We start from the raw sequence: 13,685 nt of genomic DNA on the forward strand, positions 1-13,685 counted from the left end.
TCCCCCCATCCTCACACACACATACACACACACACACACACACTTCTTCGTCTCCCGAGGCTCTGCTTTTGCGTTTTTTTTTGCTTGATTGTTTCTCTCTGTGTGTGTGTGTGATTCCTGTTGTGCCCTTTTTTGTGTGTGTGTTATTTTGATTTTATATCGAAAATGTTTCCCGTTGGTGTAGTTGCTTTTCCGCTCCCCTTTCCCACCCCGTAGTGTTTCCGAGTGATGCCCTGGCGTTTTGTTTATGTTTCTTTACTCATCACATGCACATGTTTACCTCTCCTTTTTTTCGTTGTTTGTTTGTTTTTGTTCATTTTGGCTCCAACGCTACTGATCCGGTTTTCCCACCGTTGTGTCTCATCATTTTTTTTCTTTTACGCCCGTGTAACTCTTTATTGGTTTACTCTTCCCTGTTTTGTATATTTTTGTTTCTTGTCTTGTGGTTTCCGAGGTGGTGGTGGTGGTGGTGGTGGTGGTGGGGACCCACTTTCTCTGGAGGTCCCAACTTGTTTGGCTCATGTTTGTGTGCGTGTGCGGCCCCTGCTTCTGCTCCCATTGCTGTCGGCGTTGTGATTCTCACCGAGAATCGCATCTTTACCACTTACGCAGGCTTGATAATTCAATATAGCTGAAGGCAATGCCCCTCCCCCTCCCTCCCCCTCCCTCCCACTCTTTATGGTGGGGTTCGCTCCTCACCGACTTTGTTTGTGCTTTTCCTTCCATTAAATGTGAGTTCCTGCTCTGCTCTCGCCCCCGCCATTCTCTTCTGGATCGATAGTTTACGTCGTCTTTGCGCCACCATCGTTTTGTTCTCCACCCCACTTTTTAGTGACGATGGGTCGACTTGGCTTTAAAAAAAAACGTTTCTTCTGTGCATACTACCCATTTCTTTCATTGGTATACCTCCTCCTGTCTTCGCTCCTTTCGTCCCCGCGGTGCTCCTCTCGGAGACGTTGTTGTTTTTGTGGTGCACCAAAGTACTTACCTGGCAACGATACTTGTCATTCAGAAATTTGGGGGTGGACGTAATACACACACGGGACGCATCACAACCGGGAAACGTCTTATCTTTACGAATTTGAGGGGTGCGTGTGTGTGTTTTTTTTCCTACTCAGGTTGGAGGCTTTGATCCCCATGGACTCCCTTCCCCCCCCCCCTCTACCTCCACCTTTTGTTAGCCTTGTGATTTTTCACCACTTGTTTTTTTTTTCTACTAGATATATGTGCAGATATACGTGCTTTTATATTTTCTTGTCCCCATTGCGTACCCTGCCCTGGGTTCGGTGTTCTCTATGAGCGGCAAGGCTGCTCGCTAATTGCCAACCTCCTCATCCCGATATCTCCATAGTGATGAGCAGCCCCCCATATGCGCATCGTTTTAGCTCCCCCTCCCCTCCCCGTGTGGTGAATTCAACTTTCAACGTTGTTTCCCATGTGCTGTCTTGTGAAAATGTTTGTATGTGCCGCGGTTATGGTCACGTCGTCTTTTTTTTTGCGTCTTACTTCTTCGAACTAAGTTACGTGCGCGCGTTTATTCGTGACCAACCCTCGCTTGTATACGTCTGCGCGAGTAGTTCTGTTCCCGGGTGTGATGCGAGCCCTCTGTGAGACAACCTGCCCACAGTTGCCCCGATGCTCAGCATCCCACGCTACTTCTCATACATCCCTTCGTGGCGAAGAAGACAGCACACACACACACACATATATATATATATATGATTAACAATTTTTTTTACTCAGCAACATAGCACCGCAAACAGAACCACGCACATGAGCGGCAGCGAGCTGTACATATTCGACCGGGCGGGGGGGGGGGGAGGCGTCGAGACATCCTCCCTCGTAGACGTCACCTAGGCGCACCTTTTTTTCGTACTTGTGTGTGTGGATAATCATATCTCTGTCAGCGACTCTTATTGGGTCCTAGTGCGTTTCTTTCCCCCTTCTGATCTCTCCGCCACTTCTCCGACATGGACGCTTGTTGTTTGGCTATACGCAGAGACCATTTCCTAGAAGACGTCCACGCGGGTCTGTTGCTGTGAGTATATTGGTGTATTGTGTCGACGTTATACAGGGTTTGTTGTTTTCTTTTCATCTGCTTAATTTCTGTGGATATCTACGCTTAGCAGCACCGCGCCTCAGTCTCAAAAGAGAAGTACGGCAGCATGTAATGGGATTTGTGTTTTTTTTTACAGTTGGTGGTGCCCGTGTGTGGCTCTCTTCTTTCAGTAGCAACGAAGAGAGAAAATCTGCGCCCCCCCTTCTTCATCCCCCCTTTTTTATATCTCCAGACTTCCCGTTAAATCCGTGCTGGCGCCTGTCTTTTGTTGTTGATGGCGACAACGATCAACACCGATGATTCTATTATCGTTGTATTGGATGTCTCGTTTGTCTTGGCGTGTGCCTCTTTCATTTGTGTGTGAAACCCTGAATGACTCGCCTTGTCGTGAAGAGAAAGCCTCAGTGTATGCTATTAGGCTCCAGTACCCTGGCTATGGGGACAACGAAAGGCAGCTTCGACCTTATCCCCCCCCCCCCTCCCCCCTCCCTCCCTCCCGCCAACTCCAAGCAGTCTTTTTTTTCCAGATACCAGAACCATGTACCGATGACGTATAGAGGTGGGTGCCATGCATCACAACCCATGTCTGCCGGCATGCCCCGGACGGCGTTGCGTTGCAACAAACCACGACAGTGAATGCCTGTCCTGCGCCAGTCATTGAAAAGGGCGGCCCTGTAAGGCTGACTGGGAATGTATCACTCCCGGCCCTGGCTGACGTACACTGGTGAGGGAGCCGGAGGGCCAGCCTCAGCGGTGCGCCAGGGGGGGGAGGGTGGGACCTGCATCCTGGGGGGGGGGTAGAAGAGGGGCAGCGGCGGTGAGGCTCAGGCGAGTAGAGGCTGAGGGAGCGGACCGTGCCCGGGATGCCTGTGTCGGCATTGCCCTCTGGCGCGTATAGGGGCTGCGTTGCACCATGGGATGATGGGGCTTAATGGACAGCTTCAGGTCTGAAGTGTGTCTTGTTTTCACCGTAGAAAAAGGTGTCCGTGTGAAGAAGCAAATATGGCTTGTCATGAGTGTCTTTGGACGGCTGTTTCTCTCATATCCGCCCCACCTTCCCTCAGATTTTGGGTGGTGATTATATGTGTGGGTGTCTGTGTGTGTATACGTTGAGTATTTCCCAGCAGTTCCACAGGGCTCATGGGATGGTCTTCCTCGCCATTTTGCTCTTCCGTCGCCTCACTTGCGGCAGACCAGCATGAAAAAAAACAAAGAGTTATCACATGTGTCCCCAGAAATTGACCACGCTGTCAACGCACCTCTACTCTTTTACGACGGATACTGTTTTATGTACAGTACAGCCAGCTGTCATTGGAGTTTGACTGTGTGTGTCTGTGTGTGTGAGGCTGGAAAGTCTTGAGTGCAGTTCTCATCTCCTTCATGAACCATTTTTGTCTTTTTCGAGATGTCTCCTGTGGATGGGTGTGTGGCGCCATCATGTCAAATATCAGCACAACTTTGTGTTTCTCTTTCGTTCTCTCTTTCTGCCTTCACTGGGGGGGGAGGAGGGGTTCTCCTGATTTGCTCTCCCGTGCTCCCTCCGCTCCTCTCGAAACCCGCCATTGCTGACCTTGCTCTGTTTTTTCCTCGTCTCAAATTGGCCTTTTTTTTTGGCACTCGAAAAAAGGGAGTTGTCAATTTTATCCGTCAAGATCTGATCACGATTCACTGTAGACTGGGGTGGTTTGCGTAGTTTGACCAATGCTGTCTATCACGCACCGCGCGTTGATGCGGCGCTCTCGGGTGATGCTGGAGAGCTTCAAAAGCCACAGCACTGCTGCCGGCCCAGCCCCTGACACCTCTGCTAGTGGTAAGGTGAAGGCAGAGCTGAAGAAGATGATCAAGATTCAGCTGGTACTTGTTCCTATTTGTGTAGTCTTCATGGTCTGGATGTACCCCACCCCTACTGAGGAGGATGAGCGCCGGATGCGGGTGGAGTATGAACGAAACGCAGGCTGGAAAACGTAGTACGGGGGCTAGACGGCTTCGCTGGTGCCCCCATTCCTAGCGTTGGCTAACGCTGCCTTTTTTTTTCACATTTGTGTGTGTGTGTGTGTGTGTCGGCTCTGCGTCTATTGTTGTCTTGCATTATTACAGGAAACAGTCTAACAGACTTCAAAGTCAGTCATCAAATGAAAGGTATTGGCCGGGGGAGGAGCAGAAATAATAATAAAATAACAACACGCATCTCCACTAAAGAAAAGATGAGGATGCGCATTGTACACATACATGGGTCTTTCTGGCGAGGGGCTGGTGAATACTGGGTGTGTATTTTCTGTGCCTCCGTCGTATATACCCCCCCCCACCGTTGCTGCCCCCCCTCCCCCCCTCCCCTCCCTCTTCCCCATTGGGGAACCAAAGAAGAAGTGGAAAAGATAAAAAGCATCCAGAAGAAACCTGCGGGGCACAATGGCAACATCTGGTCTGTGAAGGTCGTTGCGTATTCCTCTTCCTCCCTTTTTGCCTTCTCGCCGTCAGTGCAAACACCGAAGGTGGAACAAATACGGTGCCACAGCTGGGAGCGCAACCGTCACTAGAAGAGGGGGTGGGGGTGGGGGGCAAAAGGGGGAACAGTCCATACTCGTCTAATGCGACGTGTTATCTAGAATATCCTCTCGCATGCACCATGACCATCAAATGACGCTGGTGGTGGTGGTGGCTGGGAGGGAAGGGAGAGGGGGTATATTATATGTATGCTCTTCTCACAGCACGACTACTAATCCTAACTTTCACCCGCGCACAGCGCGACGAGTAACCCCCCTCTCCCAATTCACCACAACAAAAGGCACAGTGCCCTTTTCGCCCCGAAGGATTATCTGCGCTGTCTTCCGTTCGCCACCAAGTGAGACAAACTGGAGGCCAGCGCTTCTGGACGGCAGAGGGGGAGGGAACAAACAAAAGAGAGAGAGAGTGTAGCTAACAGCAAACAAACAAGAAAAAAAAACAGCACCTGTCCACACAGGGAAACGCGCGCTCCATTAACATCCTTCTTTATCTGTATAGGGACGCTTTCTCAGGGGCCGAAACCTGCTCGAACACGAGGACTTGTCCACGACGACTGACGCCATGTTTCAGCGGTCATGCAGTCGGCTGTTCTTGGGTAGGATATTTCGTGTCGGCAAGCCCCCCGTGACGGGGTACGAGATCGCCGAGTTGCCGAACGAGAAAGTGCTTCACGACTTCATGCAGTTCTACCGCACAAAGGGTGTGATCGTCATTGTCCACAGTGGCTCTTTGTATACTGCAGCCGCAGCGGCTTCCTCCATCGAGGCGTTCTCACCTCTGACAAGTGCGTCGACCAGCTCGTGCGGAAAAGCACGCGCAGATGCGACTGCCAAGTCCACCGCAGCGGCAAAGCCCAAGACAAGCCTCCTCCGCGACCCGCTCACTCGATCGTTCATCTCCTCCATTAATGCGATGAACCTCGGCAATCCAGAGGAGGTGAAGCTGGCCCTTGTTCCTGGGCCACAAGCGCCGGGGCTCCTGGAAGAATACAACGTAATAACGTACCCGACCTCACTTCTTTTTCTGAATGGTCAGTGCGTTCACCGTGTTGTTGGTGCCAGAACACGGGAACTGTCGATCAAGTCTCTCTTCATGCTGCGTAATGGAGGGCGGAATGTTTTCTCGCGCGAGTAGGATATACATATATATATATTGTGTGTGTGTGTTTGTATCCTGAGGGGAGGGGGTCGAAGGTTCAACGCGCACTGTTTCCCGCATCCGATAATGGAGCAGTGGAGCCGAACCGGCCTTTGATGTCCGCCGGCTCGGGGTGCTCTTGAGAGCCTGCTTGGTGACGCAATTCCCCTCGCGTTTACGCAATCGGAACGCAGGGGGGGGGGTGGCGTCGTTGCTCGGATTCGCATGGTGGGCTGGTTGTGGGTCTGCGGCCTGCCTGCGTGCCCGAAGCCCCCGTTTCGGTAGGCCACCGAAGCGCCCGCGAGCCCGACAACCGTATGATCAGCTGGGCTCGCTAGCGCACCAAAGGGCAGAGTTGAAGGATGCCAGGCTGTCATCCAGGCCGCCTCGGGCCGAACGGTTTCACGGCTTTTAGTACCCCGGCACGGGAATGACCCCAATTTCCCTTTTATCCAGCTCTAGAAGAGTCTCGGGAAGGTGGGGATTGACGGGGCTAAACGTGTTCCACGAATCAAAGTGAAAGTATAAGTGAGGAACGTATAATCACCATCGACGGTGTTATTGGCACACCAGTTGATGGCCCTGATATCCCTGGGACGACCACGTCAAGTCCAGTGCGCTTTCTGTGCCTCTCTGAAAGTACGTTGGCTTGTCCAGCATGGTTTCCAGCACGAAGCCGGCGTCGCCCGTCAAAGCTACGAGCTGGTCGGCTATGTCTGGCTGCTCTGCTTGGGTCCACCAGGAGGTGTGAAGGAGAGTGAAAGTCCCCGCAGAGCGACCAAGGGAAGCCTCCCAAGATGCCCACGAAGCGGAAAAGACTTGACCTAGGCTTGGGGTAGGTAGGTAAACGCTGCTTATCTTTTTAGCGCCGCGTCGTGGTAGATTATCTCAACGACAGTTTCTTCGACAGAGGAGTCCTCACTCCGCTGTTGCCGTGGGATCCTTCGGGACTGCACGCCTTGTTTCTCGCGCACAAATTTTGCAGTACTGCCACTCCGGTCGTTGCGGTGAGTTGAAATATGTTGTGTACCCGGGGACCTTCCAGGTGTTGGCAGGGCTTGGCGAGAGCTTCACGTCTTGGAGGAGGTAAAGATCCGCGTGAGCTGCAAGCGGTGCGAACTGCCTGACCTTGCTCGGGGTTGCTCGCGTTGGCTTGTACGATCGAGAGGAGGTCCAGGGTCAGATTCGATATCCCCACACCGGAGCAACAATACTCTCGACAAGGGAGCTGCAGCAAGCTGCCGAACTCCGCGCCCAGGGGAGAGTCCAGGCGACGTTGCCGCACCCAAAGTCGGGGGGGGGTGCTGAACCCATTAGGTTTCGCTGTGAGAGCATCAGCGCTTCGCTTTCTCTCTACAGGAGTACTAGTTTCCAACACACCTCGAAGAGGTGGCCAACATTCATTGGGGTTCTGAGGGGGGCGTACGACGCCTCTGCATCTCCCCCACCTTCCCCGCCAACGAGACCCGCTTCGCTTTCTCGGAAGATGGGTTTGCGTTCCTCGTGTTATTTCGCTCTAACCCCTCTCCTCCCTCCCCCACACACTTTATTGGCTGTCACACAAGTACGGAGTCACATATTCTGTAGCTATACTCCTTTTTGTCTGCATTGATGCGTCCATGCTTTACGGCGCAGGACATCCGTGTCTTTTTCAGGACTCACGCAGCGAAGCGCGGATTTCTCCTTGCATTTGATCGGTTGCGTTGGATTTTTCACGGACGTTTGGTGGTATTCGCCTCTTTGGCTTCGAACCGCGTCGATGACAGCTCCTCGACATCTATTTGAGGTGCCATGTGAGTATCTCTTTTCTCACCTGGGAGAAACCGGCGCGTACATCTAAATGAACGGTACTCTGTTTTGCTTCTGCCACCTCTGCCACAGTCACCAGTACTGATGAAAAGCGGCTCCCTCGACCCTTATTTCTTTCCACTCGCTCACACTACGCAAGCAGGTTGATAAATTGCGCGACACGAACGTGGTGACTGCTCCGCGACACGATCAGCGCCACTGATTCACGGCGCTACTCTAGTGCGCTCTTTCTCATTTGACCCCACCGGTGCTGGTTTTGGTAGCGTGGTGCAACTCTCTCATTCAAAACACCGTTGTTATATCAGCATTTGACGCTATCGGGATCTCTGGCAGTCTCGGTAGAGTCAAGGCTATGCTTAGGAACCAAAGGCCGCTGAACCACTGCTTTGTGCAGCGGTCCGGGAGACCCCTTGCCCATAGCTCCCTCCACTGTGGGGGGTTAGGTGGGTGGGGGGGAGGGGGGTTGTTTGTGATGGGCAGGTACTTGAAGGAGGGATGTCGTGTCACCTCGACGAATACTTCTCGAGTGTCGATGCCATACAGCGTGATCTCTTTAGGGGACCTGACAAGCCCATACAGCCAAGTGTGTGAGCAGCACTTTTGCCGGGCGAGAGTTTCACCTCTGTTCTCCCCTTCGTGTGGAAAGACCAGCCACACTCCATCTCACGACAAACGCGCGCGCCCGCGTTTGATGGGGTGGGGGACGTCACGGCGAGGGGTAGGTGAGAAGTGTTATGCACGTTACCCTTGGTACACCGCCGTCATATCTAAATTCTTTTTTTTTCTGTGCTTCCTTATGCCTTCTTCCCATATCGCATTCCCGTGTTCGGAGGCAGGAGCCCTCCCCCTCCCCCTCCCCCTCCCCCTCCCCCCCCTTCCCCCCTCCACCCGTCTGTTGAACTATAATGTGTGCGATGGTATCACCTGTGTCTGTACTTGTGTCCTTTTCCTCCATTTTCAAACGTATTCTCCAAGTTCTGTGACAACATTCCTGCGTATAATCTCTCACAAATGATTCGAAATGTCGTGGTTGTGATTAATTTTTTCGTCTATTCCTTTTTTTGTCGTCAATCCGCGAGTTTACTTTATCGGCTCCTCTCCTCGCCAAAATATACATGCACGGATTACATAAATTTTGAGCACTTCTAACGTTGTCTAGCGCCCTCGTGTGTGTGTGTGCGCGCGCTCTTTGCGGCGGCGCCTCGCTTTTCCATTCCCCATGGCCTGCACGGGGTTTCTCCTCGGTCTCTCTCGCTTCCTTGGCCCAGGCTTGTGCCTGGGTCTTCCATTTTTTTCTGTGTTATTTTTTTTCTAAGTCCAGAGTGATGAGTGTATACTCTCGTATAAACACATCCACCTTTGGGCACACACATCTATATGTATGCGTATCGAAATATAAAAAAAAATCTTTACAGTTTCCATATATGTTTTTGAAGGTGCCCATTCTGCCGCATAGGGTTATGTCCTCAAGTGCCACAGACACAGACACACACACCGCTCTCGGCCCGCCACAGGCCCCATCATCCCATGGTGCAACGCAGTCCCTATACGCGCCAGAGGGCAATGCCGACACAGGCATCCCGGGCACGGTCCGCTCTCTCAGCCTCTACTCGCCTGAGCCTCACCGCCGCTGCCCCTCTTCCCCCCAGGATGCAGGTCCCACCCTCCCCCCTGGCGCACCGCTGAGGCTGGCCCTCCGGCTCCCTCACCAGTGTACGTCAGCCAGGGCCGGGAGTGATACATTCCCAGTCAGCCTTACAGGGCCGCCCTTTCCAATGACTGGCGCAGGACAGGCATTCACTGTCGTGGTTTGTTGCAACGCAACGCCGTCCGGGGCATGCCAACAGACATGGGTAGTGATGCATCGCGTGTACGTCCTCGCGCGGTACGTGCCCCCCCACCAGCGCCAGGAGCGGCTCAGCATTGGCAAGAGGACACGAGACTGTATTCGCTTGGCTTCCTCACAGAGTGAACGGCGCATCTCGTTCTCTGATACCCCGCCCCCTTGTCTGGCTTTTCTCCACTTCTCAGGCGGAAGGGATCTCTCCCCTCCCCCTCCTCCAGTGAAGCATTCACGGTGTTTCTGAAGGTGGAACATCCCCGCTCCTTTTGCTCATGTGCGACGCTACAAAACGCATGCTGCGCCCGTTCTTCAAAGGAAGGATCTTCAGTTACGAGCGTGACTCCTGAATCTAGCACGCATCTGCGTCGCTGTTGTCTTCTCTTTTTTTCTCCTAGTTGTGCCTTCTTGCAGTGCCCTTGTTTTTTCCTGCAGTTGGACTGTATCGCTGTGTCTCACAGTATTTGGCACCAGAGCACGGTTGGCTGTGCCCAGAGAGGCGGGGACGCAAAGGAGAAAATGCGGTGTTTGCCCCGCGCAGGATATATCGCCTCCATCTAATTCTACTTCATCACTCCTCCCTTTTCCTTTCTCCATTTCCCGTATATTGTGCGGATTCCTGTTATCCATCCTCACTCACATTTCGTTTCCCCACCAATCGTGTGTGTGGGGGGTGTCCGCTTTCAACGGCTGAGAAAAGTGTATGCCAGGGACGCATCTTCAAGTCGACACACAGGCCCACTCCCCTCCCCCAAACCTGGTAGACAACAGGGCGCCATTTTGCTCTCTCCCCCCTCTCTTGTTGTTGAGTCAACAGACTCGTGTATTCCTTGTCCGAGTTTTTTTTTGGGGGGGGAGGGGATGGTGATATCCGCTATCCGTAATGAGCTCCTCAAACGAACAGCGTCGCGCCTATGCTTTAGCGTCTCACCGTCGTGAAGAGCGCGTCTTTCCCGAGCTCCCTGCAACACATCCTTTGTCGATCCGGCGACGCGAGGTGCAGCGGTTCCGCAACGGCGACGGCACCCATGGCCGCCGTAGCTGGAACCCTTCCACCACAGACGAGCTGCATCCTTTTCCTCAGCGAGCCCTAAACAACACCACCACTTGCTACAATGGCGTCGATGTCGTTTCGACCCACTTTCCTGAAACCGTGAGAGGTACGGCTTTTCTCAAAATGCAGGAGACGGTGCAACCACTCGTGTGGACGCGGAACCGAGACCGCGCCTGCGCCTCCACAAAACGCCACACGTATCGATGTGAGGCGCTCGAGCGTCAAGAGGCACCTCTTAGCTATCTTTCAACCATCATCCGTGAGGACAACCGACCTGAAAAGAAGCGTCTTGAGGTCGGATGGTGTGCGAGCACGACTCTGGAGGGCTTCCGCGGCAATCGCCACATAACCCCAGCCGCCGAGGACATGTCGCATGCCGAGGCTCACCGTAAACTCAACAACACGCTAACGGCAAGCCTGAGCGGAGGGTATGTAACGCCGTACTCTCGGGTGAAGCAGCTCAGCGTTTCCCTTAAAAGGCAGAGGAAGCTAAAAGAGGCGGCAGCTGCGGAAAGCCTTGTCGACTTCTACGCTTCACAACCTGGTCCTGCGGCGTTCAAGTTGAGCAACGCCGACGAGTGGTGGGACATGGATCCCGTGGCGGTGACGCGCGACATGCAGTCTCTCGCGGACTCGATGAGAGCGAACCCGTTCAGTACAACTTTCCGCAGGACCCTTTATGCTACTTACTCATCCAAGCCACCGACGATGTAGCGCGTCGGCGCCTTCTCCCCCCCCCCTCCCCGCATCATGTATCAATTGGAGCCATTTCCTCACGCCTTTGCTTGTCCACAACAACAACAGACGAAAACAAAGTGACAGGCCTCTGTACATTTCAGTGAGACCCCTCCTCCTCCCACACACACACACAATTAAAAACGAAAAAAAAAAGCAACGTGATCAAGACCAAGTTCGTCCAGGCTCAGTGTGTCGATGCTTTTTTTTTCCCGGCAGCCTCGTGGCTCTTTTCGCCGTGGATTTCTGTGGAGGGGCTGATTCTGAAGCGGGTCCTTGACCCATGCAAACGACAGTCTTTGCACACAGCACATATTGTGCTGATCTGTAGTGTCCACCTCTTTCTCACACCTCACTACTCTGTTTACCCACGTACATGAAAAACGCGCGCACATACACGCACACACAGCTTCGAACACCCTGTTGCATCTTTTTGTTTGCGTCCTCTCTAGCCGAGCGGCTGCTAGCGCTACAGAGGCGATTACACAAACTCGGAAAGACATCTGCATAGGCTTCATCTCCGCCGATTGTGGAGTTGCTGACGAGAGCACATACGGTGCCTCGCGTCTGCCTCTTTCAGGACTGTCTCGGCTCGTGCCAACACCCACCACTGCCCGTTCCATGAATAGAAGAACGCTGAATGCTCTGGAGCTGGAGCAAACGGCACAGAAGACAAGGCGATTGCTTCTCCGCTGTAGTCCATCCTCAGTGAACGGCATTCGCAGCTTCAGCCGGTCTCTTGGCATCGCTGATGATCTCGACGGCCCGCAGGTGACGGCGGAGGTGTTTCGGCGGGCGCTTCAGGAGAATAATGTTGTTCTCAAGGAGCATGAGATCGAGAACATCTTCACAGTACTCGATCGAAATAGGAAGGGGACCATTGACCCCACGGACTTCATCGCCATCCTGTGTAAGATCCCCAGCCCCCTCCGCCAAGTGTGGTTGCAGCGTGTATGGCGAATCTTCCAAAAGGACCCCAGCAGCGGCTCGGTCGACCTCCACGAGCTGCACCGGCTATTCAGAGCGGAGGGTCACCCAGCCGTCGTGCGCTCTGAGACGACTGCAGCGGAGGTACGCAGGGACTTCGACGCAACGTTCAACGAAGCCACTAACCCAGATGGCAGGGTGAGTGGGCAGGAGTTTGCACAGTACTACAGTGGCGTATCAGCCTCCTGCAGCGACGATGAGTCATTCGTAGCCCTCCTTTGTGGTGTCTGGCCGATCCCTGGCGTGTCGTGCGCCTTCTCCTCTTCACTTGCGAAGGGCGAGGCGCAATACCGAACCTCCTACAGGACAGTGCAGAGTTTAGAAGAAAAGACAGCCGTTGCCAACCGCGAGGCGGCGCAGTCGGCGTTGATGAGAATGATCCGTGGAGAACACGCGCCGGTCGTCCTCAGTAGCGGCGTTACAGTACGCGCTTTGTCTCTCTCTCTAGCGCAAGCGGACGAGGCAGGCACAGGCTTCGTGAGCGAGGCCGCCTTTCTGAATGCACTGCGGCAGCAGCGTCTCTACGTGCAGAATACGAGCCTTCTGGAGTGTCTCGACACCAACGGGGATGGCTCCGTCGACATCAAGTACTACGAGGCGCTGTTGATTCCCTCGCCGTCTGCTGCGCGACTTATGCTGTTGGAGCGACTGTGGGTGCACTGCTTCGAGACCAAAGACACTGCCTACCGTGTGCCGGTGCAGGAGCTGCACCGAAAGTACCACTCCTCTAGTCCAGCAGACAAGGATGCCTTCCTCACTGCCTGGGATGTGCGAACGGCCCGGGAGGGAAAAGTCGAGTTCGAGGAGCTTGTCCAGTGGTACGTCCCCCAAAGCGCGATGGTGGAGTCCGACCGGTGCTTCGAGGCCCTTCTGCATCAGCAGTGGGGAAAGTACAGCGAGTAAAGGAAGTCCGCGTTTCTTGCAAAACGAGTCACGCATAACATTTCTTGATGCGTCTGACTATGAAACGTGGCGCCGGTCTGGCCTTTGGTGTCACGCGCGGGTGGATGCATTGGCTCTCTTCATGATGTGGTTTCTAGCTCTAAATTCCATGTACAGTATCCGCCGTAGGGTGCGCTCGACTACAGGAGGGAAGTGCGTGGGGTTGCATGGGAGGGACGGGGAGGAGGAAGAGGCTTACAGGGGTTCGTCGTCACACCCCAGCGCACTCTCTTCTCTCTGTTCTGCCTGTGTTCTCTATCTCTTGAGGTGTATGAATTTACTGCCCTCCCCGCCTCCTCGATCTAGCATACCTGCGCGCCTCCGTGACTGACTGCAAACAGCAGTAACAACCGAAAACCAAACAAAACAGAAAGCAATCGGAGTGAGCTCAAGTGTAGTCGATACATCAAGTCCCTTGGCGTCATGATTCGTTTTCTCAGCCGAATGCTGAGCACCTTTTTCATGCGTTGTTTTATATGGGACTCTGGCCCACACTCATGTGGCTGTATGAGGAGGGGCGAAAAGCGTGAGTAGTTATGCACAAGGGGTGTGCGGTAATCCCACTTCTGCGACTGTATTCCACTGCGCGTGCGGGCACACACGCACACACACACGCC

General features: G+C 53.7%; 4 protein-coding genes across 4 annotated transcripts; all 4 read left to right on the top strand.

The window, feature by feature from the left end:
• Positions 1–3,760: 3,760 nt before the first annotated feature.
• On the top strand, positions 3,761–4,027 carry JKF63_01857 (uncharacterized protein; the record flags this gene model as incomplete). The annotated part of the gene is made up of 1 exon (XM_067897902.1): positions 3,761–4,027. The coding sequence occupies one exon, from the start codon at positions 3,761–3,763 to the stop codon at positions 4,025–4,027; it is 267 nt and encodes an 88-aa protein (XP_067754059.1).
• Positions 4,028–5,125: 1,098 nt separating this feature from the next.
• JKF63_01858 (uncharacterized protein) lies at positions 5,126–5,698 on the top strand (the record flags this gene model as incomplete). Its single annotated transcript, XM_067897903.1, has 1 exon — positions 5,126–5,698. The coding sequence occupies one exon, from the start codon at positions 5,126–5,128 to the stop codon at positions 5,696–5,698; it is 573 nt and encodes a 190-aa protein (XP_067754060.1).
• Positions 5,699–10,233: 4,535 nt separating this feature from the next.
• JKF63_01859 (uncharacterized protein) lies at positions 10,234–11,118 on the top strand (the record flags this gene model as incomplete). The annotated part of the gene is made up of 1 exon (XM_067897904.1): positions 10,234–11,118. One exon carries the CDS (start codon positions 10,234–10,236, stop codon positions 11,116–11,118), a length of 885 nt encoding a protein of 294 aa, XP_067754061.1.
• Positions 11,119–11,760: 642 nt separating this feature from the next.
• JKF63_01860 (uncharacterized protein) lies at positions 11,761–13,029 on the top strand (the record flags this gene model as incomplete). The annotated part of the gene is made up of 1 exon (XM_067897905.1): positions 11,761–13,029. The coding sequence occupies one exon, from the start codon at positions 11,761–11,763 to the stop codon at positions 13,027–13,029; it is 1,269 nt and encodes a 422-aa protein (XP_067754062.1).
• Between the last annotated feature and the right edge of the window lie 656 nt (positions 13,030–13,685).

Source organism: Porcisia hertigi, chromosome 34 (assembly GCF_017918235.1).
Source record: "Porcisia hertigi strain C119 chromosome 34, whole genome shotgun sequence".
Lineage (NCBI taxonomy): Eukaryota > Euglenozoa > Kinetoplastea > Trypanosomatida > Trypanosomatidae > Porcisia > Porcisia hertigi.